At 39.3% G+C, this 25,993-nt stretch overlaps 1 protein-coding gene across 1 annotated transcript in view; it reads right to left on the bottom strand.

Moving 5' to 3' along the window:
• CLCA2 (chloride channel accessory 2) overlaps positions 1 to 25,993 on the bottom strand; it is a 42,364-nt gene that overhangs the window by 4,072 nt on the left and 12,299 nt on the right. The window contains exons 6-13 of the mRNA XM_069570630.1: positions 25,573 to 25,800; positions 22,157 to 22,387; positions 20,904 to 21,081; positions 19,978 to 20,084; positions 14,768 to 14,992; positions 12,105 to 12,375; positions 9,102 to 9,272; positions 4,968 to 5,201 (exon numbers count right to left, since the gene is read on the bottom strand). Coding sequence (XP_069426731.1) covers positions 4,968 to 5,201; positions 9,102 to 9,272; positions 12,105 to 12,375; positions 14,768 to 14,992; positions 19,978 to 20,084; positions 20,904 to 21,081; positions 22,157 to 22,387; positions 25,573 to 25,800 — 1,645 coding nt within the window. The remainder of the gene's footprint in view (positions 1 to 4,967; positions 5,202 to 9,101; positions 9,273 to 12,104; positions 12,376 to 14,767; positions 14,993 to 19,977; positions 20,085 to 20,903; positions 21,082 to 22,156; positions 22,388 to 25,572; positions 25,801 to 25,993) is intronic.

Below are 25,993 nucleotides of genomic sequence, written 5' to 3'. Positions count from 1 at the left end.
TCAATCAGCCAATATTCTCTGAGTGAACCCACTTGAATTGCTTCCTACTGTGGATCAAACACAATTGTACAGATATGAATGAGAAACTAGGCTGACCATCGGATCTACACTCACAATGGAACATATTCATTTTTCCTATGCCCTTTGTTCTCTATGGAGAAAGCCCTCCCCATGCGGCTGTGCCAGAATCTTCTCTTAAATAATGAAACAAGTAATATTCCATAAGCCTTTGCATTTACATAGATTTTCCACATACCTAGCTCTCCCTGTGTGAAGTTGATCATCCCATTTTAAAATAAAAAAGACTGGGACTCAGAAGGTTAAATGTCATGCCTATAGTCAAGTTAGGGAGCTGTAGTATGGGAAATGAATTCATTTCTTCTAATTCCAAGCATCATATACTTTCAACAATGAGCAGTTATTAAAAATGATTCAGGACAACTGTGTAACTACAAAGACTCAAAACTAATTCAGCTCATACATTCACAAAAGGTTTCTTTCTGTTTACAACAGTTGTCTCCCTGTGAGAAAGAAAATGGGCTGGTTCTGTATCCTTGACCTCTTAGGTGTATCTCTAGTTTTGGCCTCTACCTGTACATTCTCAAGTGACTTCCCTGGTGGCTCAGATGGTAAAGTGTCTGCCTACAGTGCTGGAGACCCGGGTTCAGTCCCTAGGTTGGGAAGATCTCCTGGAGAAGGGAATGGCAACCCACTCCAGTATTCTTGCCTGGAAAATCCCATGGACAGAGGAGCCCAGTAAGCTACAGTCAATGGGGTAACAAAGAGTCAGACATGACTGAGCAACTTCACTTTTTGTACATTCCCAGTATATATCAGCCTATGAAAGCAGCTCTCAAGGCCATGAGCAAGACACTTAACCTCTCAGGAACATTCCCTTGCATTTAAAACAAGGGGTCAGACTAGTTTATCTTTAAGATCCTTTCAGGCTCCAAAATGCTATAACTGCTGCTATTTTCTGAGCATTTAGTATGGAGCAGACACTGTTTGGGGCTTCCCAGGTGGCACTAGTGGTAAAGAACCTGCCTGCCAAAGCAGGAGACATATGAGACACAGATTCAATCCCTGGGTCGGAAAGATCCTCTGGAGGAGGGCATGGCAACCAACTCCAGTATTATTGCCTGGATAATCCCCTGGATAGAGGAGCCTGGCAAGCTACAGTCCATGTGGTCACAAACAGTTGGACAAGACTGAAGCAACTTAGCGCGTGCGCATGCGCGCGCGCACACACACACACACACACACACACACACACACACACACTGTTTTAATCCCTCTCTGTGCCTTTTCTCATTCAGTTCTCTCAACTAAGATGGGTACTCTTACTATCTGCTTTTTCATAGAAATCAAAAGTTTAGAGAAATCAAGTAACTTGCCTAAGGCTACACAGATAAAAGGTGGTTCGTCTGATTCCAGAGCTCAATACCTTAACACTATGTTGTGCAGCCTTTTGCTAGGCTACACTGTCCCCTATTACCTATTTCCCATTTCCCAATAAGCTACTTTTCCAGTTACCGAGGTTTACACTTTCATTAGCATCTTTGCCAATAAATTTTTAGTACATGGAGAATCAAAACCTTGACCCCACCTTCAGGGAGTTTACTCTTTGTCAGTGGGTACAGTTCCCACTTCCTCTCTTCATTTGAAATCCAAACCATCCCTTAAGGATTATTTTATGTTTCTCCTACATTGGGCCTTCTTCCACCCAAGAAATGTAACTGAGGTTTGGGGGAAGTGGGAAAAAACCATTGTTACTGAAAAGCTTTTCAGAAGCAGCAAATTTTCAACAATTTGTAAAGATAATATATTCAATGACAGTTGTATAAGAACACAATGAAAAGATGTCAGAAGAAACAGTTTGAAAGTCAGGCTGTTAGACACATGGGAAGCTGCAAGGAAGGAAGTGCAAGTTTGGTGCTTTTGTGCCCTGTCACTACTCCAAAGACTCTGCTCAGGCCCCTGGCACTAGAAGCTGGCCTTTGATCTGCTTCTACTCACTCTACATCCTTTTAATACCTTTAGCTCCCAAAGTCTGAATTATACAAATGGCACCGTGTAATACATAAAATGGTTTCTTGACTATTTTATGTCTTTTCTCTCTTAAAGTAGGATTATAAGTTCTTGGAGTGTAATACCATCTTAAATTACTTTTATATAATGTTTAGCACTGTTTACAGGCTTCCCTGATAGCTCAGTTGGTAAAGAATCCACCTGCAATGCAGGAGACCCTGGTTCGATTCCTGGGTCAGAAAGATCTGCTGTAGAAGGGATAGGCTACCCACTGCAGTATCCTTGGGCTTTCCTTGTGGCTCAGCTGGTAAACTGTCTACCTGCAATGCAGGAGACCTGGGTTTGTTCCCTGGTTGAAAAGATCCCCTGGAGAAGGAAAAGGCCACCCACTCCAGTATTCTGGCCTAGAGAGTTCCATGGACTATGGGGTCGCAAAGAGTTGGACATGACTGAAAGACTTTCAGTTTCACTTAGCACTGTACTGGGCACTTAATATTGCTTAGGTGGTGCTAGTGGTAATGAACCCACCTGCCAATGCAGGAGACATAAAAGATGCAGGTTCAGTCCCTAAATTGGGAAGATCCCCTGGAGAAGGGCAGGACAACCCACTCCAGTATTCTTGCCTGGAGAATCCCATGCACAGAGGAGCCTGGTGGGCTACAGTCTATGGGGTCACAAAGAATTGGACATACTGAAGCGACTTAGCACACAGTAAATAATAAAAACTCAGTGTTAACAGTTATTAACCCATACTCTTAATGAAGAGTTAAGGAAATAACCTATTTCCATAATACCTTGTCCACATATATTCCCATACATAATAATGATCTGATAATATTTTGCTTGTTTCATATACTTTGTCTTATTGTATATGGTAAAGAGTTGGTACTATATATACAGTGATATATATGAGTTGTTCATTTATTGCTAATAAGGTTTTTAAGAATAGTGAAATTTTTCATAATTGTAATGCCAGAGAAATACCCTGATTGTTTTTAACTCTGGTGATAGAGGTAAATATCACAACTTTCTAGACAACAATTTGTGAAAAAAAAAAAAGAGGGTGAAAGCACATGTTTATGAGTTAAACAGGCACCTACTTGCTAGTTGGTATACTCATGGCTAATTGGTCAATTTTGCCATTGCTGGGTCATGAAATCAGTTATGATTGAGTGATCTCGGCAAGTCCATACACATCTAACCACTCCCTACGCCCCGATCTTCTGTGATCTGAGATTTCACATTGTAGCAGGGCTGATATGCTTTAGTCACCCTGCTCTAGTCACCCTCCCCTTCCTGCAGGGCCATTTAAGTGAATGTGTGAAATCCTCTCTCCCTTTCTAAAGCCCTTTGTAATATCAGTTCTAAAGTCCCATTCAGTTGTGTTTCTTCTTTTCAAGCCATTCAAAATCACTGACACTGTACACCCATTTTCTTTGTGCTCGTAATTCAGTGGTATAGTTGAAACCACTGAGAACTGGGAACACAGTTACCAGTAGTCTGAGCTTGTCTCTTTTCACACTACTGTGCTTCTGAGGCAGTGAGGAAAGAGGAAAAATACTAGATGGCTGGCACGACACTTGCTTTTACATAAAGATGGGAGTGAGTGTGGGTGGCTACTTAATTCAAATAAGAAGCTACAGAACTCTAGCAACACAAATCAAGAGTCCAGGAAATTTACTGGGCCCTCTTTCTCCTCCATTTTGTATTCTACATGTCACCTTAGTTCATATTTATAATACTTTGTGAAATAAATATTCTTAGTTCTATTTTTCACACATGCAACTGAGGCTATTAGAGTTTAAGCAAACTGCCAAAGATCCAACAGCTGGGCTTGTAGTCACAGTGGGGACTACTTTTTGGCTCTAATGTTAAGTTACAGCTGTTTCCATTATACAAGTGATACACCCATCCCACAGTTTCAATTAATTCATATCTCCAAACTTTAAATTAGGAGAATCCTTAAATTAGAATGTGAAATATTTCTCTTCTTTCTTCTCTAGCAAGAAGAGATAGACTGTGATAACAGATTTTTCAAGACAAAACTACAGAATTATTTGAAAGTAAGACACTTTCTGGAGAGAGTAGTAGAGAATTAGAAGCCAAAAAAAAAAAAAATCCAATTTGAAAGCAAGACTGGCAGAGGCCTAAGGTGGCCACTGTTATTCACTGATATTGACAAATTAGCTTTCAAGAGAGAAGGTTGGTTCCTACAGAAATCTCAATCAGAGGCTTTAGGACATCAACTGTTTCATGTGTAACCAATGATAATCATGTTTTGGTAATGGCAAAGATGTTGGAACATTTATTCTTTCAGAAAATTTAGTCTGTTGAGTTGCTATCAAGAAATTGAGGTAGGTGGAAGCCTGGAGGCTGGCATAAAAGCATTAGAAAAGAGAGGGTAGAAGAAGGAACTCATCATGTCCAAGCAAGGGTTAGAAAGCCTCAAGTTGGAGAACAGGTCCGAGCCTCCCTAACAAAAAATGATGACCAGAAGTAGCAGAGGACAGTGTGCCAAGTACTTCATGACTTACAGGAATTATTCCCTTAAACCTTAATTGCAAATCCTTGAATTTACAACTTACCATTCAATCTTCAGAAGACTAATTGCCTCCAGTATTTAAAAGTCCATGCTCTGTCATGTAAAACCCATTTCTTTTGGCTAGATCACTGTTACATGTGATATTTATGTTTCCAACAGAGGTTTCTATATTAGTGTCATAAGTCTACCAGGACCTCTTCAATCCTGGGGGAGCTGATACATTCTCTTTCTGTACTCCAGGATACATGGCCTTATCAGCAACTCAAAACTTTTCATGACAACCCTCTGCAACTTTGTCAGCTGTAAATCCCCAAAGCTATTTTTACCCAATTGGCCCCTGACAGTAACTGGAAACGCCACTTTGTAGAAAAATAGATAATGAAAGCAAGAAACCTACCCTGGCCCTGGTCTAAGTCTTCTCCAGGTGCTGTCCAGGATAAAATCACCTCTTCTTCTTCTTTTACAGCTTCCAAGTCAATAATTTTGCATGGTGGAAACACATCAGGATGTGGGTCAGCCGGAACGCCCAGCACAGAAAAGGAGCCCCCTGAGCTTATTCGGCTAAAGCCCCACTTTTGCTCCTCCTCACTCCTGCCCACTGGTTTTCTTGGGGCATTCATCTGAATATTACCTGTGACATCAAAGAAAAGAATAGCCAAAACAACAAATTACAATCTCCCGGATAGCTTGTTTTTATAATTATTGACATTTTAAGACCTTATTTCCTTTGCTATATCTTTAGAATAAGTTTGTTTATTCAACAGTTCTTTTATTCATTAAACCATTCATTCATTCAATAAGTATTTTGAGGGCATATGCTGTGCCAGCAATCACAGACAAAACAGTGTCCTTCACAGAATTTATCACATGTTTTATAATTGTGGAAAATGTTGGAAGAAAAAAAAGGAAGGGTGCTTTGCCTGCCAATACAGGAGCCGCAAGTTCCGTCCCTGGGTCGGTAAGATGTCCTGGAGAAGGAAATGGCAGCCCACTCCAGTATTCCTGCCTGGGAAATCCCATGGACAGAGGAGCTGGGTGGGCTACAGTCCATGGGGTCATAAAGAATTAGACAGGACTTAGCAACTAAGCAACAACAAATAATTTAAAGTGGTATCAGGGAAGTAACATTTAAAGATTTCCTATAGTATGAGTAGGAATTAGGGAGATAAAGAGTAGAGGTTAAGAACATTCCAGGCAGAGAGAACAAGCTGAGTAAAAAATCTTGAGGTATGGAAGAGTTTTACACATTAGAAAAATTTAAATCTAGGAGGAAGATAGTTTGAGATGAGACAGGAGAGAGAAGTTCAGGCAGGACCTTGTGGGCCACTATAATAGTTTTATAGTTTAATCCTACATCCTGTGGGGAAGCAAAGCAGTGATATGGTCATGTTGCTCTCTGACAGGTCACTCTGGCTGCTCTCAGCGGAGAATGGACTAGCATAGCGAGCAGTGAGGCTACTGCAACAGTCCAGATAGAAGAAGATGGTAGCTTGGGCTGGTAACAGCAGTGGAGGGGTGGCAGGCAGGCATTTTTAGATGTATTTCAGAGATAAAAATCAGCAAAATCTGGTTATGCATTTGAATATGGAATGGTAAAGGAGAGAAAGTTGAGGACCAAAAGAATAGCTCCCACTTTCCTAAAATGAGCAAATGGAAAGACAAACAGGCTAAGAGGAGAAGACAAATTTAAGTTTCAAGGTTTGTGGTCCCTGTAAATCACCTAACTGATGATGTCAAGGAGCCAGTTAGACATAGATTTTAAGCTCAAAGAAGAAGTATTGCTACATTTAATAATTTTGAACCTCCAAATTTGGAATTAGCATAAAGATGTTATTAAAGCCGTATAGGTTAATGATATTGCCCAGTAAGAATTTCAGCTGTAAAAACAAATAGCATTTGCCAAGTGCTTGCTATATGTCAGGCACTTTTTAAAGTACCTTCCATGTAGCAACTATTTAACATTTTCAGCAATGCTATGAGGAGAGCACAATTACCCCCATGTTTTTAGATGATGAAGCTAAGTATACAGTCTAAGTGACTTGCCAAAAGTCACACAACTGGTAAATAGAGGAGCTAGATTTCAAACTCAGGCAGTGTGGCTCCAGATAGAAGACTGAGAAGGTTAAGACTAAGCTCTGATAATTGCCAACACTTAGAGGCTTAGAGGCTTGGTCAGAGAAGGCAATGGCAACCCACTCCAGTACTCTTGCCTGGAAAATCCCATGGACAGAGGAGCCTGGTAGGCTGCAGTCCATGAGGTCGCTAAGTGTCGGACACGACTGAGCAACTTTACTTTCACTTTTCACTTTCATGCATTGGAGGAGGAAATGGCAACCCACTCCAGTGTTCTTGCCTGGAGAATCTCAGGGATGAGGGAGCCTGGTGGGCTACCGTCTATGGGGTCACACAGAGTCGGACATGACTGAAGAGACTTAGCAGCAGCAGCAGCAGCAGCAGCAGCAGAGGCTTGGTAGAAAAAGAGGAGGGGAAAAAGAGAATAAGATGTAATTCAGAGAGTGTGGTATCATAGAAACCAGGAAATGACAAAGGAGAAATCAATCACCTGTGTCAAGTAAAATGAGGACTGAAATGTGTCCTTTGGACTTAACAGCAGGTGGTCATTGGTAACTAGAACCAGAGCAGTTCCAGTGGAGTCATGGTCATGTGGCTGGAAGTCTGCTTGCAGTGAGCTGAATAGTAAACTGGGGGCAAGAAGGTCCAGACAGGTTTAATTTCAAGGAACTAGAGGACAGAGAGTAAAGAGGTGGATAGTAGCTTAAGGGGGACCAACAAAATTTCTTTTTAATATTCTTGAATGCTTTTCAGAGGGATCAGTAGTGTGGGAACATGCAAGGGAGAGCTCTCAAGCTCTGAATGAGCAGGCTGGGTGGAATCTACAGCAGATTCAGCAGAGGCCCTGGGGAGGAGAGGAAGGGAGTAGTTGCTGCAGTGTCTGGAGATTTGGCTGTGTGAAAACAGAGCAGTTGTCATTTTGTACCATATTGTGCACGTTCAGGGTCATCACCTGAAAAAGCTAACAAATGTTATGTGAGCTAGGCATGCTTGCTGCTGCTGCTAAGTTGCTTCAGTCATGTCCGACTCTGTGTGACCGCATAGATGGCGGCCCACCAGGCTCCCCCGTCGCTGGAATCCTCCAGGCAAGAACACTGGAGTGGGTTGCCATTTCCTTCTCCAATGCATGGAAGTGAAAAGTGAAAGTGAAGTCGCTCAGTCGTGTTTGACTCCTAGCGACCCCATGGCCTGCAGCCTACCAGGCTCCTCCATCCATGGGATTTTCCAGGCAAGAGTACTGGAGTGGGGTAGGCATGCTTAGAGAAATCTGAATTTTTATTTCTGTGCTATCAAGGGCCTATATGAAGTACACAGATAGAAGCAGAGTTGAATATGACTCTTCTATTCTCAGTGTACTGTAGATACTGATATTTGAATCCTTTAAATTCATGGCTTTAGAAAAGATACCAGTCTGCAGTCTGCAAGCTCCTTGATAGGAATCAAGTCTTACTGATTTGATATCAATAAGTCCTGGTGTCCTAGGACTAAGCCTGTCACTTAGTAGGTTTTCAAAAATGTTGATGTATAATATAAAGGAGGAGATATCTATTTAGAAATGAAGTATTATATCTAGATACAAAATCACATCTTGGTAGTAAAGTTGAGTTACCTTGCGAATTGATTAATGTTGGTTTTGAAGTAATCCAAATTATTTTAAAGACAGGTGAGAGCAAGTTATATTCTAGCAACACAAAAAATATCAGGAGGTGCAAATCCACTGTAGCATCTTAATTGTTTTCTACTGAAAAGTACATATAGTAGAAAAATATAGAATCATGCTATTGTATAGTCCAAATGATTGGTTATAGCTGCTAAAATGCATATAAGTATTCTTAAAGATTCTGCTGTTTTGCAAATAAGAATGCTTCCAAACTTTTTTTTAAGATTATGTTTAAAGACTACAGCATATTTCTGTTTGTTATCCTTTAACCACTGCTTCCTATCAGGAACTATTATAATAATGGTGTTTAAAAGAGATGTGTATTGTCTATGTATTTGGCAATTTTATCTTGAAGGAAGGCAGAACATCTTCAGGAAGCCCTCACTTTCCCATAATATCTACACTCATATTTTTCCAGGAACTCATTTCCTGTGTGGATTGTTTGGGCTGTTTGCTTCCTTCTTTAAACTGCTAACAACTTTTTGCTTCTTCCTTTTCCCTAAAGCTCTATAGAGAAACATAGGAGTTGGAACTGAGAAAATTCAGTTAATCCCCTTGCCTGGTAGTAATTCTGATAAAACAGTCACAAAAAAAGGTCAAAATAATCCGTGGGAATTACCTACTGCCTTCCTGTTATCCACTACCTTAAATCACTAAGGATTGAAGAGATAATCAACAAATTATGCACTGACTTGCACGAGTTTTGAAATTCACCTCTAATACATACACATGCACACACTCACTAGAAATACACACACTAAATGATGTTATTCAAATCACAGTGTTTATGATTCTTACCATTTGTTATGTAACCTGGTGCGTACATAGCATGACTTCCTGGAATAGAGTGGGCTAGGGTGCGTATGCTGGGAGAATGGTTGACACGCACTTTCAAGCTATATCTACCATTTACAGCAAAGGAGAAAAAATACCTTGAGTAAATTCCATCATTTTTTATAACATCGGCACCTGTTATATATATATATAAAAAAAAACAAACTCAAGGTTAGTACTTATTACAGTTGACTACTAACATTTAATTAAATCATTAAAATAAGATTTATTCTCCTTATTTTCCCAATTTTTAGCCTATGCTGGCATGCTAATAGCTACTTTTGACATTATCAAGTGGTTAAAAAATTTCATTGGCTCTGTAATTTCTCCTTGTGATTCATTAACCTCTGAAAATTTATTTTCTAAAGGTGAATGAGTTCTACCTGCTTTAGTGCTAGTAAAGCATTTAATCACCTTTAGAGTTCTCATTTCTATCACTGAAAATAGTACTAGGTTTTCACAGAAACCAAATACACTCTTAAGTTGGTTTATAGTCACAGACCCTTTTGAGGTAAAAGTTTTCTGATCCCAGTGAGTAAATATATATGCACATAAACACACACTTTCATACAAATTCAAGATGTTTATGAATACCCCGAAGCCCTGATTTAAAAAAACAGCAACTTTGGTAGTTGATATAACAATGTGAAATTTTTTAATTTCCTCACTAGAGGATACATGGAACTGTTGTTCTCAATTTGAAGAGGCTCACTGACTTGGAGTATGACAGGCTTTGGGATCTGCCTGCTTCAGGAGAATGTGCCTTATTTCTGGAGGCATTCTGAAAGCTTGCTATACTTTCTTCATTTTGTATTGCTCCTTAGCTGCTGCTGCTGCTGCCAAGTCGCTTCAGTCGTGTCCAAGTCTGTGCGACCCCATAGACGGCAGCCCACCAAGCTCCAGAGCCATTCAATTCCAAACCAAGTATGTGACTGAATGGCAGCAAAGCCTGGACCCAGGGCAGCCATAGAAGGTGTAGCTTAGGCAGAGATCACATTCACTATTCAAGTGCAGATGGTCACATGGGGCAAGCAGCTTGTCCTATTCTAGAGTCAGTTGGGTTCTCACACCACACACCCAAGCCCGGCACCGAAGGGCTCTAGAATCTCAACTAGAGAAGCAGGGCTGCTTCTTAACATGAGAAAAATGGGAGTATATTCTATTAAAACAAAAACCACTAAGCACTTTACGATCATAGTAGTTTTAGAAAACGTTTTTATGTACTGGAAAGAAGTCAGATCTTGATATTTATTGTTCTAATTATTTATAAAGGTCTATCTTTGTTGACAAATGATAAAGCCAAATCTCTTCCTGCCGTGGTTACCACTGTTACCTCTTTTAATTGCTGAGTCAGAAAGAAATGGGAAAGAACACTGACTTGGACCTCAAGGGACTTTTTTAAGGTCTGGATCTGCCACTTTGTAGCTGAGCCCTCTGAGCCTCAGTTTTCTCTCCTGTAAAATGGGCATAATATCTCATATGGTGATTGTGATGATTACTTGAGAGTATGCATAAGAAAGTACATTTTAAATTATGACATTTTATTCATATAAATTTTATTATTGTTCATTTTATTAGCTGATAAATACTATTTCCATTATAAAAATAAGTATTAGAAAACTATATGCAAGTGTGTAAATACAGAGGGAAAATCAAAATTTACACTTTGATGTTTAAACAGCCTTTTCATTGTTGCTTTCATCTGGCTTAAATTTTGACATCAAATAAATAAAATGGTTCCAGGGAATAAATATAAATGGTTCCAGGGAAAAAATATAAAAGCCTATTGAGCATATTGAGCATAAGACAGCAGGATCTGTTCTTCAGGCCAGCCCAAGTGTTCTTTTGGACTATATACAAAAAGAGAAAGGTGTGGCCAGAGATAAGCATCAGAGTCTGAAAAGCTGTTTGGATCCGTTCCAGTAGGCAAAACAAGAGAACTTCTCTAGTATTGTCTGAGGTGGACTTGAACTAAAATCCTTTAAATGAACTTTTGCTTCATAAATATCAAACAAGATTGCCATGGCAAGATACTAATGAGTTGTCAAACACGAGGCTCTTAAAAAAAATTTACCTTTGAAACAACAAAGGGAAGGAATATGATTTTACTGGTAGATCAAACACTGGGGCTGCCAACATAAACTTTGAGGTCTATTGTAATTCTGAAAATTTAGATTAGGAAAAGAACAGAACAGGAAAGATAAAACAATAAAGGAGTTTGTTTTTAAAAGTTAACACAAGTTAGTCAGAAAGAGCCCAGCTGCTGCTCTTTGCCCAGCTTGATGCTGTGCTATGAGGTATGATGATGAAATTCTTAACTCTATCCAGAATGAGTGCTTTGAGGAAGAGTTTGGGTTTATTTGCTTTGCTTTTCCAGTGATGGAAAAATCTCTATCCTGATTCCTAGGCTTGCTGGCCTGGTCTTCTCATGATCAAATAACATGTAAAAGGCACTGGCTATTTTCTCTCGTCAACTGAGCTAGTTGACTAAAGAATAGTCTATGACATCTCATGACTCACAAGTTCAAGCATCTCCCTTTTGGGGTTTTCATTTACTATTTAATTGTCTAATCCAATTATTTCAGTGCATAGTAAAACTGGTGAATCCGAGAGGAATGTGGGCCTGCCTACTCCCAAGTGACCTTTCTGAATGTGCTCAGTGTCACAGGACAAGGGGAAGCCAAGACCCGAATGGTGGGAGACTTTCTCCCTCAATGCTGCTCACATACAGCCACGCTCAGGAGCCTCAAGGGGACTCACTTTTCCCAAGTTCACTTTTTGCTTTTGCTGTGCAGATGGAAACCTGTCGCTACTTGGTATGTCAATGACTATGACAATTTGAGAATCTCATAAGATTAGGTGAGAAAAAATATAAATTTAGAGAATTAAAAAAATAACTTCATATTGATATTGTGGCATCAGAACAGCTCTTAAGAACGTGAAAAATGACATGGAATTCCTTGTTACCTGCTCCATCATCAAAAAGTTTCAACATAACTGGATCTGCAGTCTCTGGTTCAATTGTAGCAGTTACAGTGGCATTGAGAACGGGATAAAACCCTCTTCTCACAATTGCATAAATCATCAGAGGATGGGGAAAATGGGTGCTGTCTCTTTCCACAAAGGCTTCCACAGTGGCAGGGGGCATGGCTGAGCGGGAGGCACGAGAGGTCACTGTCACTTTCAAGGCTTGAGGAGAGTGGTGGGTATTGTTCAGTGTGTAAGTCCATAGCCCAGGCTGCAAAACAACGACTTCGTTTGTTAAGAAGAAAATCAACCCTTATTTTAAAGTGCAAGCCTAACCTCCAAGGGTTTATTGTTCTTGTTTTGTTGATGCATTTTCTAAAATAATACAAAAGAATGTCAGGAAGAGTAATATTGGTTAAGAGATAACTAAATTCAGTATTTACATGCCTTTCACTGTACAACCCACTTTCTCTTTAGGGAATTAAACCCTGAATTTGTCTGTGGGGAAGGACACAATTTGATTCACATTTTTAGAGAATAGTAATAAGTGTCCAGCTTCAAAGTACTAGGCAAACATTAATCTGAGCTCCTTCACCCAAAAGAAGGTTCAGTGTTTTCATTCCTTTTACATAATGGAAAAAATTATAGCAAATAAAGTGGACAATTATGATTTCTGTGGATAACCTGGACTAAAAGGCAATAGTGTCCTTCCTTCCCTCTACTTCCTTCAATATTCCCAGACCCAGAAATCTCAAGCAACAAAATCCACATGCATTATAAGGGATCAAGAAAAGGAATACTATTTTTTAATAGATCAGGATTTTATAATGTCTATGTTCAATTATAGAAATATTGCTAGATGCCATTCTCTTTATCTGCCTGGGCTGCCTGAGGGAAACCTGCAAAAGAATATCTAGAAGAAAACACTTAAACTACAATGCGGCAGAAATTTGTTCTTTTGATAAAATTGTCCGTAAGTATTCCCTTTTTTCCTCATTCCTGCTGCTGCTCCTTCTTAAACCCTGGAAGTAGCAGGAGAAACAGAGTGGAGCAGGAGGAAGAAGAGAGAACAATGGGTTAAGGTTTGACTATAACATTAAGATGCCCGAATGCCCTACCCAGCCTTCTTCATTGGGAAACAATGCTTTACCATTTTACAGTGAAGTCACAATTCAAGCAACAAGATTATCTTTTTTTTTGGCTTTTGTACTCATAACATTAGTAACAGACACATGGTGGAAACTCCACATGGAAAACTTCTCTGTGGGCACAATCAGTGTTTTGATACAGGGCACCTAATCCAGACAAAGGGATCAGGCAAAAGCACCAAGAAGCAGGTAAAGTGTTCCGGTCCTTGTGTACAGGTGTGAAAAGAACATGATGAGTGTGGAGAAAAGTAGGGACAGAGCATAAGGTATTTGAGAGAAAGGTTAAGAGATAAGCTTGGGGTTGGGGAATGCGAGGTACAAATAGTATATAAGAGAGGCTCAGGGATATATTGTACAACCTGGGGAATATAGCCAATCTCTTGTAATAACTGTAAATGGAAAGTAGCCTTTAAAATTATATTAAAAATTTTAAATTAAAAAATAATTTTAAAAAAGAGATAAGTTTAGGCAGAAGCCAGAAAGTAATAGGCTTGGTATATAATAATAACCACATGTATTTTATTCTGAGACCATCAAAGAGTTTTGAGTAGGACACAGGTTTGAAAAGATTTGTGCTTCAGAATGATCACTCTAATAAAGGTGCTTGAAAGGAAGGATGCTGGTGCAGAGGCTGGAAGACCTAGCAGAGGCTATCAACAGTCACGTGAAGGGGAGGTAAAGGCCAACAGACCTGAAGAGGGACTGCATTCAGGCAGTGTAAGAGTGGATCTAACGAATTTACCACCCTGCTTACAACCTTTAGTGGTTCCCTTTAACTGTTCCTCTTATTGACTCCTGTATATCCATCTGGCCCCATCACGCCCTCCTCTTCTTCCCATAAATCTCCACTTTCTATGTTATTCTGTATTTCATCCACATCAGACTAGTCCTTACAGTTCTATGAAAAGCCGTATTCTTTTTCTATAAGCCTTTCTACGTGCTGTTTCTTCTGCCGAGAATGTCATTTACACCTCTTGCTCCTTAGTCCTCCATATTTCCATTTCGATGTCTTCACTTTCAGGAAGCATTCTCCTTTCCCTGCTGCCTGCACATGCCTTCTTGTGTTCTGAGCACCCTGTTCTTATTCCTATTATGGCATTTTATTGTAAAGCACCTAGAACAAGACCCTGCACATAGGAGGTGTTCCAAAACATATGTATTGCATGTGTTTATATTATAAATTCTAGGTAGAGGGGTTTTTTCTAAGTGTACAGGTAAGTATTCTATGTAGACTTTGTAAAGAAGGAAGTAAGCAAAAACTTATTTGCACTACATAAATCCTAATTTTCACTGCTGAACTGAGAGAAGGCTTTGGTATCCATTTCAAAGTTTTGAACATACCTTAGCTGTTCCTTTTAAATTTTGAACATTCACAAAATCCCCTCATAAATTTACAGTAGAATTTGGGTATATCAGAATTGATTTCCTTTACGCAATGCATTTAGCTTTGCAATTCACTCGAAAGTCATGCGCTTGACTAAACGTTGTCATTATGAACAAGCTTACAACACCTACCTTAGCTGTTCCTGGAATCCAGAGGCGAGCAGTCCGAAAAGCTAGATTGATGACAAAATCATCCATGTTGTATTTTCTTCCATTAGGATCAAATAATACAAGCTCAGGGGGACCACTGGTCTGCCACGTAACTAGAAAGGTCGTGTCATTGCCCACACTGTCATCCACAGTAACAGTGTTTTTCAGCTGATGCTGCGGTTTAACATTTTCACCTGTACTTTCAAGCTGTTCGAAAGAGTATATAAGTGACAATTTCCAGCATATGCATAATCATTCCTATTTTCTTTGTTTTTATGACAAAACTGAATTGGCAGAAATAAAAACCATTTAATTCTAACATGTCCTAAGTATATATTTTTTCGTATAAAAATATTTACTTCAGCAAAGTATTATAAGCACAGCAAATATAAAATATTTTTGTAGCTAGTACACATGTCACTTCATTAATTTTTATCAAGAGATTTTAGGTGTTCTCATATTTGCCTCTTATCCAAATCAACATTAGCTTCAGAGTAGCAGTTAAAACAAGCTTCTTTTTACTTTTGTTTGTGACTCTGCTCTAATTAATTTGTATATAATCTGTCCAGATACCATTATGTATTTGGATAAGAAATCAGACATGGGTTTCAGCTGGGTTTTGTACATTTTCAAAAAATAATTTAGTCCTGCTTTAAGCTGTATGCATTTAAACTGTGTGTGCAATTGTGACTTGTGTGTGTGTGTAACCTATGTAGACTGCATACCGATGGCAGGCACTGTGCTAAATGCTTTACACGATCCTTATGAAAGTCCTCCGTTGTGCTGTTCAGTCGCTAGTCCTGTCCGACTCTTTGCGACTACATGGACTACAGAACGCCGGGCTTCCCTGTCCTTCACCATCTCCTGGAGCAAACTACGTCCATTGAGTCAGTGATGCCATCCAACCGTCTCGTCCTCTGTCCTCCCCTTCTCTTCCTGCGTTCAATCTTTCCCAGCATCAGAGTCTTCTCTAGTGAGGTGGTTCTTCATATCAGGTGGCCAAAGTACTGGAGCTTCAGCTTCAGCATCAGTCCTTCAGTGAATATTCAGGGTTGATTTCCTTTAGGACTAACTGGTCTGATCTCCTTGCCGTCCAAGGGACTCTCAAGAGTCTTCAACACCACAATTCAAAAGCATCAATTCTTCAGGACTCAGCCTTCTTTATGAACCAACACTCACATCCATACATGACTACTGGAAAAACTAGAGTTTTGACTAGACAGATCTTTGTTGGCAAGTAATGTCTCTGCTTTTTAATATGCTTTCTAGGTTTGTCATAGCTTTTCTCCCAAGGAGCAAACATCTTTTAATTTCATGGCTGCAGTCAGCATCTGCAGTGATTTTGGAGCCCAAGAAAATAAAGTCTCTCACTGTTTCCATTGTTTCCCCATCTATTTGCCATGAAGTGATGGGACCAGATGCCATGATCTTAGTTTTCTGAATGTTGAGTTTTAACCCAGGTTTTTCACTATCCTCTTTCACCTTCATTAAGGCTCTTTACTTTCTCTTCGTTTTCACCATAAGGGTGGTATCATTTGCATATCTGGGGTTTATATTTCTCCCTGAAACCTTGATTCCAGCTTGTGTTCCATCCAGTCCAGAATTTCGCATGATGTACCCTGCATGTAAATTAAATAAACAGGGTGGCAATATACAGCCTTGATGTACTGCTTTCTCAATGTGGAAACAGCCTGTTGTTCCATGTCCAGTTCTAACTGTTGCTTCCTGACCTGCATACAATTTCTTAGGAGGCAGGTCAGGTGGTCTGGTATTCCCATCTCTTGAAGAATTTTCCAGTTTGTTGTGATCCACACAGTCAAAGGCTTTCATGTAGTCAATAAAGCAGATGTTTTTCTGGAACACTCTATGTGTGTGTGTGTGTGTGTGTGTTTTCTGTGATCCAAAAGATGTTGACAGTTTGATCTCTGATTCCTCTGCCCTTTCTAAATCCAGCTTAAACATCTGAAACTTCTTGGTTCACATACTGTTGAAGCCTAGGTTGGAGAATTTTGAGCATCACTTTGCTAGCATGTGAGATGAGTGCAACTGTGCGGTAGTTTGAGCATTCTTCGGCATTGCCTTTCTTTGGGATTGGAATGAAAACTGACTGACCTTTTCCAGTCCTGTGGCCACTGCAGAGTTTTCCATATTTGCTGGCACATTGTGCACAGCACTTTCACAGCACCATCTTTCAGGATTTGAAATAGCTCAGCAGGAATTTCATCACCTCCACTAGCTTTGTTCATAGTGATGCTTCCTAAGGCTCACTTGACTTCACATTCCAGGATGTCTGGCTCTAGGTGAGTGATTACACTATCATGGTTATCTGAGTCATTAAGATCTTTTTTGCATAGTTCTTCTGTGTATTGTTGCCACCTCTTCTTAATATCTTCTGCTTCTGTTAGGTCCATACCATTTCTGTCCTTTATTGTGCTCATCTTTGCATGAAATGTTCCTTTGGTATCTCTAATTTTCTTGAAGAGATCTTTGTCTTCCCATTCTACTGTTTTAGTCTTTTGTCTTAGTCTTTCCCATTCTGTTGTTTTCCTCTATTTCTTTGCATTGATCATTGAGGAAGGTTTTCTTATCGCTCCTTGCTATTCTTTGGAACTCTGCTTTCAGATGGGTATATCTTTCCTTTTCTCCTTTGCCTTTTGCTTCTCTTCTTTTCTCAGCTGTTTGTAAGGCTTCTTCAGACAACCATTTTGCCTTTTTTCATTTCTTTGCTTGGGGATGGTTTTGATCACCGCCTCCTGTACAATGTCATGAAACTCCTTCCCTAGTTCTTCAGGCACTCTGTTTATAAGATCTAGTCCCTTAAATCTATTTCTCACTTCCACTGTATAAATGTAAGGGATTTGATTTAGGTCATACCTGAATGGTCTAGGTGTTTTCCCTACTTTCTTCAATTTCAGTATGAATTTGGCAATAAGGAATTCATGATCTGAGCCACAGTCAGCTCCTGGTATTGTTTTGCTCACTGTATAGAGCTTCTCCATCTTTGGCTGCAAAGAATATAATCAATCTGATTTCGGTGTCAACCATCTGGTGATGTCTATGTGTAGAGTTGTCTCTTGTGTTGTTGGAAGAGGGTGTTTGCTATGACCAGTGCATTCTCTTGGCAATACTCTGTTAGTCTTTGCCCTGCTTCATTTTTTTATTACAAAGCTGAACTTGCCAGTTACTCCAGGTATCTCTTGACTTCCTACTTTTCCCTTCCAGTCCCCTGTGATGAAAAGGACATCTTTTTGGTGTTAGTTCTATAAGGTCTTATAGGTCCTCATAGAACGATTCAACTTCAGTTACTTAGGCATTAGTGGTTGGGCATAGACTTGGATTATTGTGATTTTGAATAGTTTACCTTGGAAATGAACAGAAATCATTCTATCATTTTTGAGATTGCATCCAAGTGCTTCATTTTGGACTCTTTTGTTGACTATGACAGGTACTTCATTTTTCCTAAGGGATTCTTGCCCACAGTAGTAGGTATAATGGTCAGCTGAGTTAAATTTGCCCATTCTGGTCTGTTTTAGTTCACTGGTTACTAAAATGTCAATGTTCACTCTTACCATATCCTGTTTGACCGCTTTCAATTTACCTTTATTCATGGACTTAACCTTCCAGGTTCATATGCAATATTGCTCTTTACAGCTTTGGACTTTACTTCCATCACCAGTCACATCCACAGCTGGGAGCTGTTTCCACTTTGGCTCAGCACCTTCATTCCTTCTGGAGCTATTTCTCCACACTTCTCCAGTAGCACATTGGGCACCTAGTGACCTGAGGAGTTCATCTTTCAGTGTCCTATCTTTTTGCCTTTTCACACTATTCATGCTTAGGTGGTTTGCCATTCCCTTCTCCTATGGACCACGTTTTGTCAGAACTCTCCACTATGACCCGTCTGTCTTGGGTGGCCCTACATGGATGGCTTATAGTTTCATTCAGTTAGACAAGGCTGTGGTCCATGTGATCAGTTTGGTTAGTTTTCTGTGATTGTGGTTTTCATTCTATCTGCCCTCTGATGTAGGAGGATAAGAGGCTCATTCTGAAAAAAAATCTTCCTACCTTTGATTTTCCTGAAAAAAAAAAAAACTTCCTACCTTTGATTTTCTCTTTAATAATATGAAATTTTAAAAATGTTAAAAAAAGTAAATGCAAAAATTTAGCAAAACATTGTCCATGTGTTCATATTGTTCACATTGTCCTCAGAAGGCATAACAAAGCCGTCTGAGGTGAATGCCCTGGTCACTCACATTTCACAGATGAAATCGGTGAGACTTAGGGAACGAAGCTGCCACACAGCAAGAAGGTGAAATGGGCGTAGAGCCCAGGCTAGCTGACACCAGATCCTCTTCATTTAATTGCTGTGCATTCACAAGGGATATAAATCTACACATAACTTTGAAAAATTATTTATTAAATAAATACATTAGCAACACTGTAAAGTTGCTCAGACTTGTAAAGAACATAAAATTTTATTGGTGAATAACAGCAAAGATACTGTGGGTTATTTGTCCAAACCAATTTCACAAGTGTTCCTGGTTGCTGACTACTGTGCCAAACACACTATGTGGTGCACTCTGTACTGTTGAAGGAGATTAGATATAGTTTCTGCCCATAGTCTATGGGGCTAATGACATGTAAAGAATGAGGGAGAGGTGGCCAAGTCTAGAAACTAATTTGAGTCATATGAACAATATTTGTTAATTTTTTTCTTTTACTTTCTTGAATATTTGTTTTTATCTCATATTATTAGAGAAAAAATCAAAGGTAGAAATATTATTCAGGAGAGCAAATTGTACTCTAATCTAAAATATATATTGTCATTTAAAATTCATCTTTTTCCACATCTAATGATAGAATTCTGATCAATGCTTTTACTGTGTACACGTAATCTTCATGTTAAATGTTTTCTTACAATATTTTACTGACTTCATTGCTCCCATCAAGCCATTAACTTGGGAGGTTCACTCACCATCTGTGAGGTGACTTGTAGGTCGGAGAAGTATAGACATCAGATAAAGATGGAGCCTGGTTCTAGTGAGGTCAAGAAGCTCATTAAGAGCCTTCTTTTAATTTAACAAGGACTGTTACATATTCAAATAAGGTTAGTGAGGCAGTTAGCACAATTCATCTATTTTTCTTGCTCCTCTTTCATCCATCTGTAAATAAAATACTGAGGAAATTCTGACCTGAATATGTTGTTGAAAAATGTCTCCGGTTCCTGAGGAAATTCTACTGAAAGCATCAATCATGCTATTGGAATTGGATTTATCTGGAACAAAGAACTTTAAACCTCCTGAAATACACAAGTGGGATGTTAGCTATTAAAATGTAAAGTAATACAAAAGATAAAATGATAGGCCTTTCCTAGCAAACTTCCTTTGCTTAAGAGGGTGAGTTTGGGGAAAACAGGAGCTGTGCTTGGCTTTCTATACAAGGCATCCTATACAATCACGTGGTGAGTGGATGGCCGAGTCAGGTGGCTTTGTCTGTTCTATTAATGGCTGTAATTGTAGAATCTAGAGTTCTATCCAGTATGCAATAAAAACTCAATAAATATTTAATGAATTCAATAAATATTTAATGAATATAATTCCTAGACAATCTAGGTTAATTGCTACCTATTTATATCACTATGTGTTTACATTTACATTCTGAAAACATTATTGTCAAACATAATTCAATAAAACCTAATTTTCAAGTTAGCATACTCCTTTTTTATTGAATATAAGATAAAATTATCTTATGCCTCATTTAAAACAAAAAGATGTATGTTTAATACTGCATGTGATCTTATCATAGAAGTTAGTGCATTTAAACACACTTTTAGCTCCTTGATTATACATACTCAGGTTGGTTTAACAAAGAAGGAGTAATAATATTTTCATTAGATGTATATAATTGGCACTTTCTAAGGAAAGTACAAAAAAGTCAGCAAATTTTTGACAGAATTTAGCACTGAATTGTTGTGTTTTTTTTCTAAGAAAACTCTTCATATTTTTTTCTTTCAATTAAGCCCTGTATTTTGCTCACATTATATGCGTTTCATGGCTGTTCTTGGAATATTCAAGTTGAAAGGAAATTCTCTAGAATATGTTCCCAGGAATTTACTTACCTGTAAGATGCGACAGTTCCTCTAGGTTTTTGACCGTAGGTGAACCCAGGGCAATGGTATGGATAGTTGAACCACTGCTGAGAGCAGTAAGGAAGCAGTTGGTGATATGCTCATCATCTCCACTAGTCACTAATATCATCACAGAGCCAAAGGCTTTTCCATTCAGTTTTTCAACCACCTGAACACAGGGTATCAGTCATTTAGGAGGAGGTGTAATTCAGATTGCCTTACTAGGCAGAAGAATTTGCTTTCATTGCAAATTCCCCATAAGTAGGGCTTCTTCCTCTCCCAGGTCCCCTATAGGTCCCTGCACTCTCCATGCCCATCTGTGCTCAGTCCTTACCTCACCCCATCAGAGCACCTGCCACCCTACACACCATTGTCAGCTTACTCATGGATAGGGCTTCTTCCTGTTCAAATCACTATGAGATGCCCTAGTTTAGAACAGTGTCCATCGTAGAGGTTATGGGAGAACATTATAGTGTGAGATCCTTGCTTCTGAGATCCAGTAAGTGGCCAATACAAGGACCTAGAGCAGTGGCTATACATTAGAAGCAGATGAGAACTTTAAAATTTTTAATGGCCTGATCATACCCCAAATAAATTAAAACAGAATCTCTCAGAGTGAGACCGAGATATCAGAAGTTTAGTATCCCCAGGTGATTTTGATGGGCAGCCAAGGTTGAGAAACACTTACCCATGATCAGCAACAATTGTAATTTTGTTCTGCTTGCTACTAGATGTTTAACAAATGGTTGTATCCTCAGTGTCAAATCCAAACTTATGCTGATTTAGATGAACTCTGTTATTCTTGAAACATACCTCTGACTTTAATTGATATTCATATGCTTAAATTCTAGTATGACTGTAGGCAGGAGCCAGACATGCTGATTTTGTTTGGAAAATCCAAGGATAACAATGGCCACAGTCCCAGAATGGATAGGGGCAGTGTTAGAAATTATTCAGATGATACTGATGTCCCAACCCTGACCATTGTGTTCGTTTATTTACTCATTGCTTCAACAAATATTTCTGAAGCAACTATTTAATGTTATATGCCTTTTACTAGGTGCAGGGGATTCAGCAATGAGGAAGTTGTGGTTCCTGATCTTAAACTTAATCCATTATTATTTTCCTATATTTGACACTGTGACAACATTGCAACAGATTTCCCCAAATCAGAGGCAATCTCAGATATGAAGTGAGAGAAAGGAAAGTGATGGTGATCCGAGTCTTAGGGAGCTCTACTGTACCTCAAATCCCTTCTTCAGCCCTGAGCAAACACTGGTTTCTGCTTCAGTTGACACGGTGACAGGCAGATATGAAACCAGCAACTTTCGGTCATCATCATTGTTAATTTGGTGTAGCTGGGCTCTGATCTCCCCTTTGCTATGAAAACTGGCAATGCCCACAAAGGTATGAATCTCAACAATCTGCATCAAGTAAAATTCTGCTGCTTGTTGCAGTTGAAGGAGTCTGTCAGCCTATGTTTCAAAAAGGAAAAAAGAAAGATAATAACATTTGGTTGGTAGACAAAAGTATGACTTAGTAATTCAATTAGCAAATATCTCTGCTAATTTTTTAGAGATGTCAGATTATGATTTTTTGAGTTGTAAAGATTGATATGATGCTAGAATATTGTTTGATATTGCAGGCTCAAAAATGAACGTTTTTCAGGGAGGGTGGTATGATTTGGAACTCTGCCCCCAAGATGCTGTTCATACTTAACCATTCCCTGCTGCTGCTGCTGCTGCTGCTAAGTCGCTTCAGTCGTGTCTGACTCTGTGCATCCCCATAGATGGCAGCCCACCAGGCTCCGCCGTTCCTGGGATTCTCCAGGCAAGAACACTGGAGTGGGTTGCCATTTCCTTCTCCAATGCATGAAAGTGAAAAGTGAAAGTGAAGTTGCTCAGTCATGTCCGACACTTAGCGACCTCATGGACTGCAGCCTACCAGTCTCCTCTGTCCATGGGATTTTCCAGGCAAGAGTACTGGAGTGGGGTGCCATTGCCACATATATCCACTGTTTCTCTCCTATCCGAATTCAAAGATCTGTAGAGCCAATAGAGACTTGGTTTGTAATTTCTTCTTTGAAAATTCATCCTGAGTAAGAGGAAACATTGCAAAGACCTTATGGTAGAGAGGAACAGCAGTCAGGTATCTATTCTAGCACTACCCTCTGTTACCATGTTTATCTTAGACTGGGCATCCCATCTGTAAATTGGAGGAATTAATATTCTTTCCTACTTATTAAAATAGAATTACCATAAGGATCAACTAAGATATGTATATGACAATAGTTGCACCTTGAAATACTAAGTATAAAGTAATACTAATATTACTGACTGCGTTTGGGCAGGTGATGCTAGTGATAAACTCATTAGGGTCACTTGTCTTGGAGGCTGCAGGAGCAACAAGCCGAGCTTCAGAGACCACCTGTTCAATTATGATTCTGGTCTCTGTCTCCAAACTACACATCTCCCTTAACATCTGGACCTGCTTTTCACACTGCTTAGGAATACCACTAATTTAACATCCCATAGGTATTTCAGAATCTACACACGTTGAATTCATTGCCCTCCTTCCCAAATATTGTTTCTTTCAATATTGAGAGGTAAACTGGTAGAGTAGATAAAACAAGGACTCTGAATATGCCTTCAACTTTTACTAATAGTGTGACCATAGAGAAATTACTTATCCTTTTTAGCTGCAGTTTCTTATCTGTGAAATGGATACATAGTAAGCATTCAGTAAATAGTAGCTATTGCTAATATCGTAGTCATGACCCCTACTTCTAACTAGTGAAGCCAGAAACTTGAAGCTCTCTTTTATTACTCTTGTGTTACCAGCCTCCATATCTGAGTGGGTATCCATTCCTTTCTCCAGGGGATCTTCCCAGCCCAGGGATCAAACCCAGATTTCCAAAACAACTGATCCAGAGAATGCAAGAGGATAAACCCTTCCTTAAAGTATTCAATACTATAATAAAATAACAGTTGCCACTTATAAACCAAAAACTTCATATCAACTATCTCATTATCCTCTCAACAATCCTATGGAGTAGTTAGCAGTGTTCTGGTAAATGTTATAAAATGGCTTTCTGGTCAAAAGAGAGAGGGGGGAAATCCTGGGTTTGTTGCAGTTTCTGTGGGGTAAAATATTCCCACTGTGACTGGTTTAAGTTGTCAACCTAATGTCACTGAGTGCACAGTTGGGACGAGATATGCAGGAGCAGACACAGAGATAGGATAGACCAGAAAGAACCTCAAGAGCCTAGATCTGGGATCAGCAGACATTTTCTATAAAGGATCTGATAGTAAACATTTTAGGCTGGGTGGGACATATATTCCCTTCAGCAACTACTCAACTCTGCTATTTTAGTACTAAAGCAGCCATGGATAATATGTAAACAAATGAGTGTTGCTGTCATCCAATAAAATTTTAGTATGGATGCTAAAATTTGAATTTCATATAATTTTCAGGTGTCTACCTAATAAACCCATTCTTAATTTTTAGGCAATGCAAAGCAGTAGAAATAATAGAAAAATAATTAGGAACTAATGAATTTTGAGCATTTATTATGCTTACTTCAATATTTTATTTAATTATAAGTCTACATAGTTTAATTTTTAATAATGGCTGTATTTACAACTTGCAAATTTCCTAAAAATTTAACAGTTGACTCCTGTGAGTCAGTATGAACTGGCTCTGTCCCAACAATGAAATAGGTATTATTGTCTCTGTTTTACCAGTTGAGAAAACTGAGCTTCCAGAGAGGTTATTTGCTCTTGATTACACAGACAGTAAGTGAAGGAGCCAGGACTCAAAGCACATCTGCCTGATTCCAGAGACAAAACCTCTAATGGGCTTCCCTGATAGCTCAGTTGGTAAAGAATCTGCCCGCAATGCAGGAGACCCCAGTTTGATTCCTGGGTCAGAAAGATTCACTGGAGAAGGGATAGGCTACCCATTCCAGTATTCTTGGGCTTCCCTTGTGGCTTAGCTGGTAAAGAATTTGCCTTCGATGTGGGAACCCTGGGTACGATCCCTGGGTTGGGAAGTGCCCTGGAGAAAGGAAAGGCTACCCACTCCAGTATTCTGGCCTGGAGAATTCCATGGACTGTACAGTTCATGGGGCCGCAAAGAGTCAGACACAACTGAGCGACTTTCATTTTCAAATGTCTAATACTGCCTAGGAATTGTGGAGCTTTGGAGAGTGGGTTTCTGGAAGGCTGCTAGATTAGAGATGACTGAGATATGGTTCTCTGTACACAATGACATAGAAAATACACATGTAGTGGATATGCACATTTAACTGCAAACTCAGTCTATTGCCTCAGGAAGGGTGTTACCAGTGAGTGGAATGTGGTCAAAAAGGAGCCTTCAGTATGTCAGAGTTTTGTGGAGGGTTTTTGTTGGAAAAGATTGCAATTAATAGCAAAAATAAGGGCTGGAAATTAGTTGTGCATTTTATTTATCTGCAGTATCTCAATTTCTGGGCCACATTCTGAATCTGGTTCTCTCATGTGCAAGAAGAGATGATGCCCATAAATACTCCAAACGTTTGCCCTCACCTTTCCTTGCCCTTACCCTCTGAAAAGAAAAGAAATTAAAAACTGATAGAAAAAAGGGGATGAGTGGTTTATAATCATCTTGGTCCAGATGTTACCTCTGCCATCTTGCTGGACACATCCAGCACTAAACAGACCACTCTGTCCCCAGCCTGCACAAGAGAGAAAGTGGGAGGAGGTGGAAGCTCCGTCCCGTTCATGGGAAGACTGTTGCTAAAGTCGTCAGAGTCTGTGATTATATCCCAGACACTTCTGAGGCTGCACATTTGGTTCTGTTTGTTTGGAGCTTCTTGGTTGTGGGTACTTGCATTACAGAATTCAACCACCTAGAAAAAGAACAAAGTAAAAATACTTAGAAAATAAAAATACTCCTCTCATACTAGACATACTACTCATTCTCAGACAACTAAAAGTAAAAGGAAAGATGAGCTGAAACAAGAGAAATCAGAAGGGCTACAGCAATGTCCATCTTCACCTCAAGAATGCCATTTCAAAAATAAACCTTGACACCCTTTGCTT

This window comes from Ovis canadensis, chromosome 1 (assembly GCF_042477335.2).
Source record: "Ovis canadensis isolate MfBH-ARS-UI-01 breed Bighorn chromosome 1, ARS-UI_OviCan_v2, whole genome shotgun sequence".
Taxonomy (NCBI): Eukaryota; Metazoa; Chordata; class Mammalia; order Artiodactyla; family Bovidae; genus Ovis; species Ovis canadensis.
Note: the sequence above shows the minus strand (reverse complement) of the source record. Positions and strands in the feature narration are given on the sequence as shown.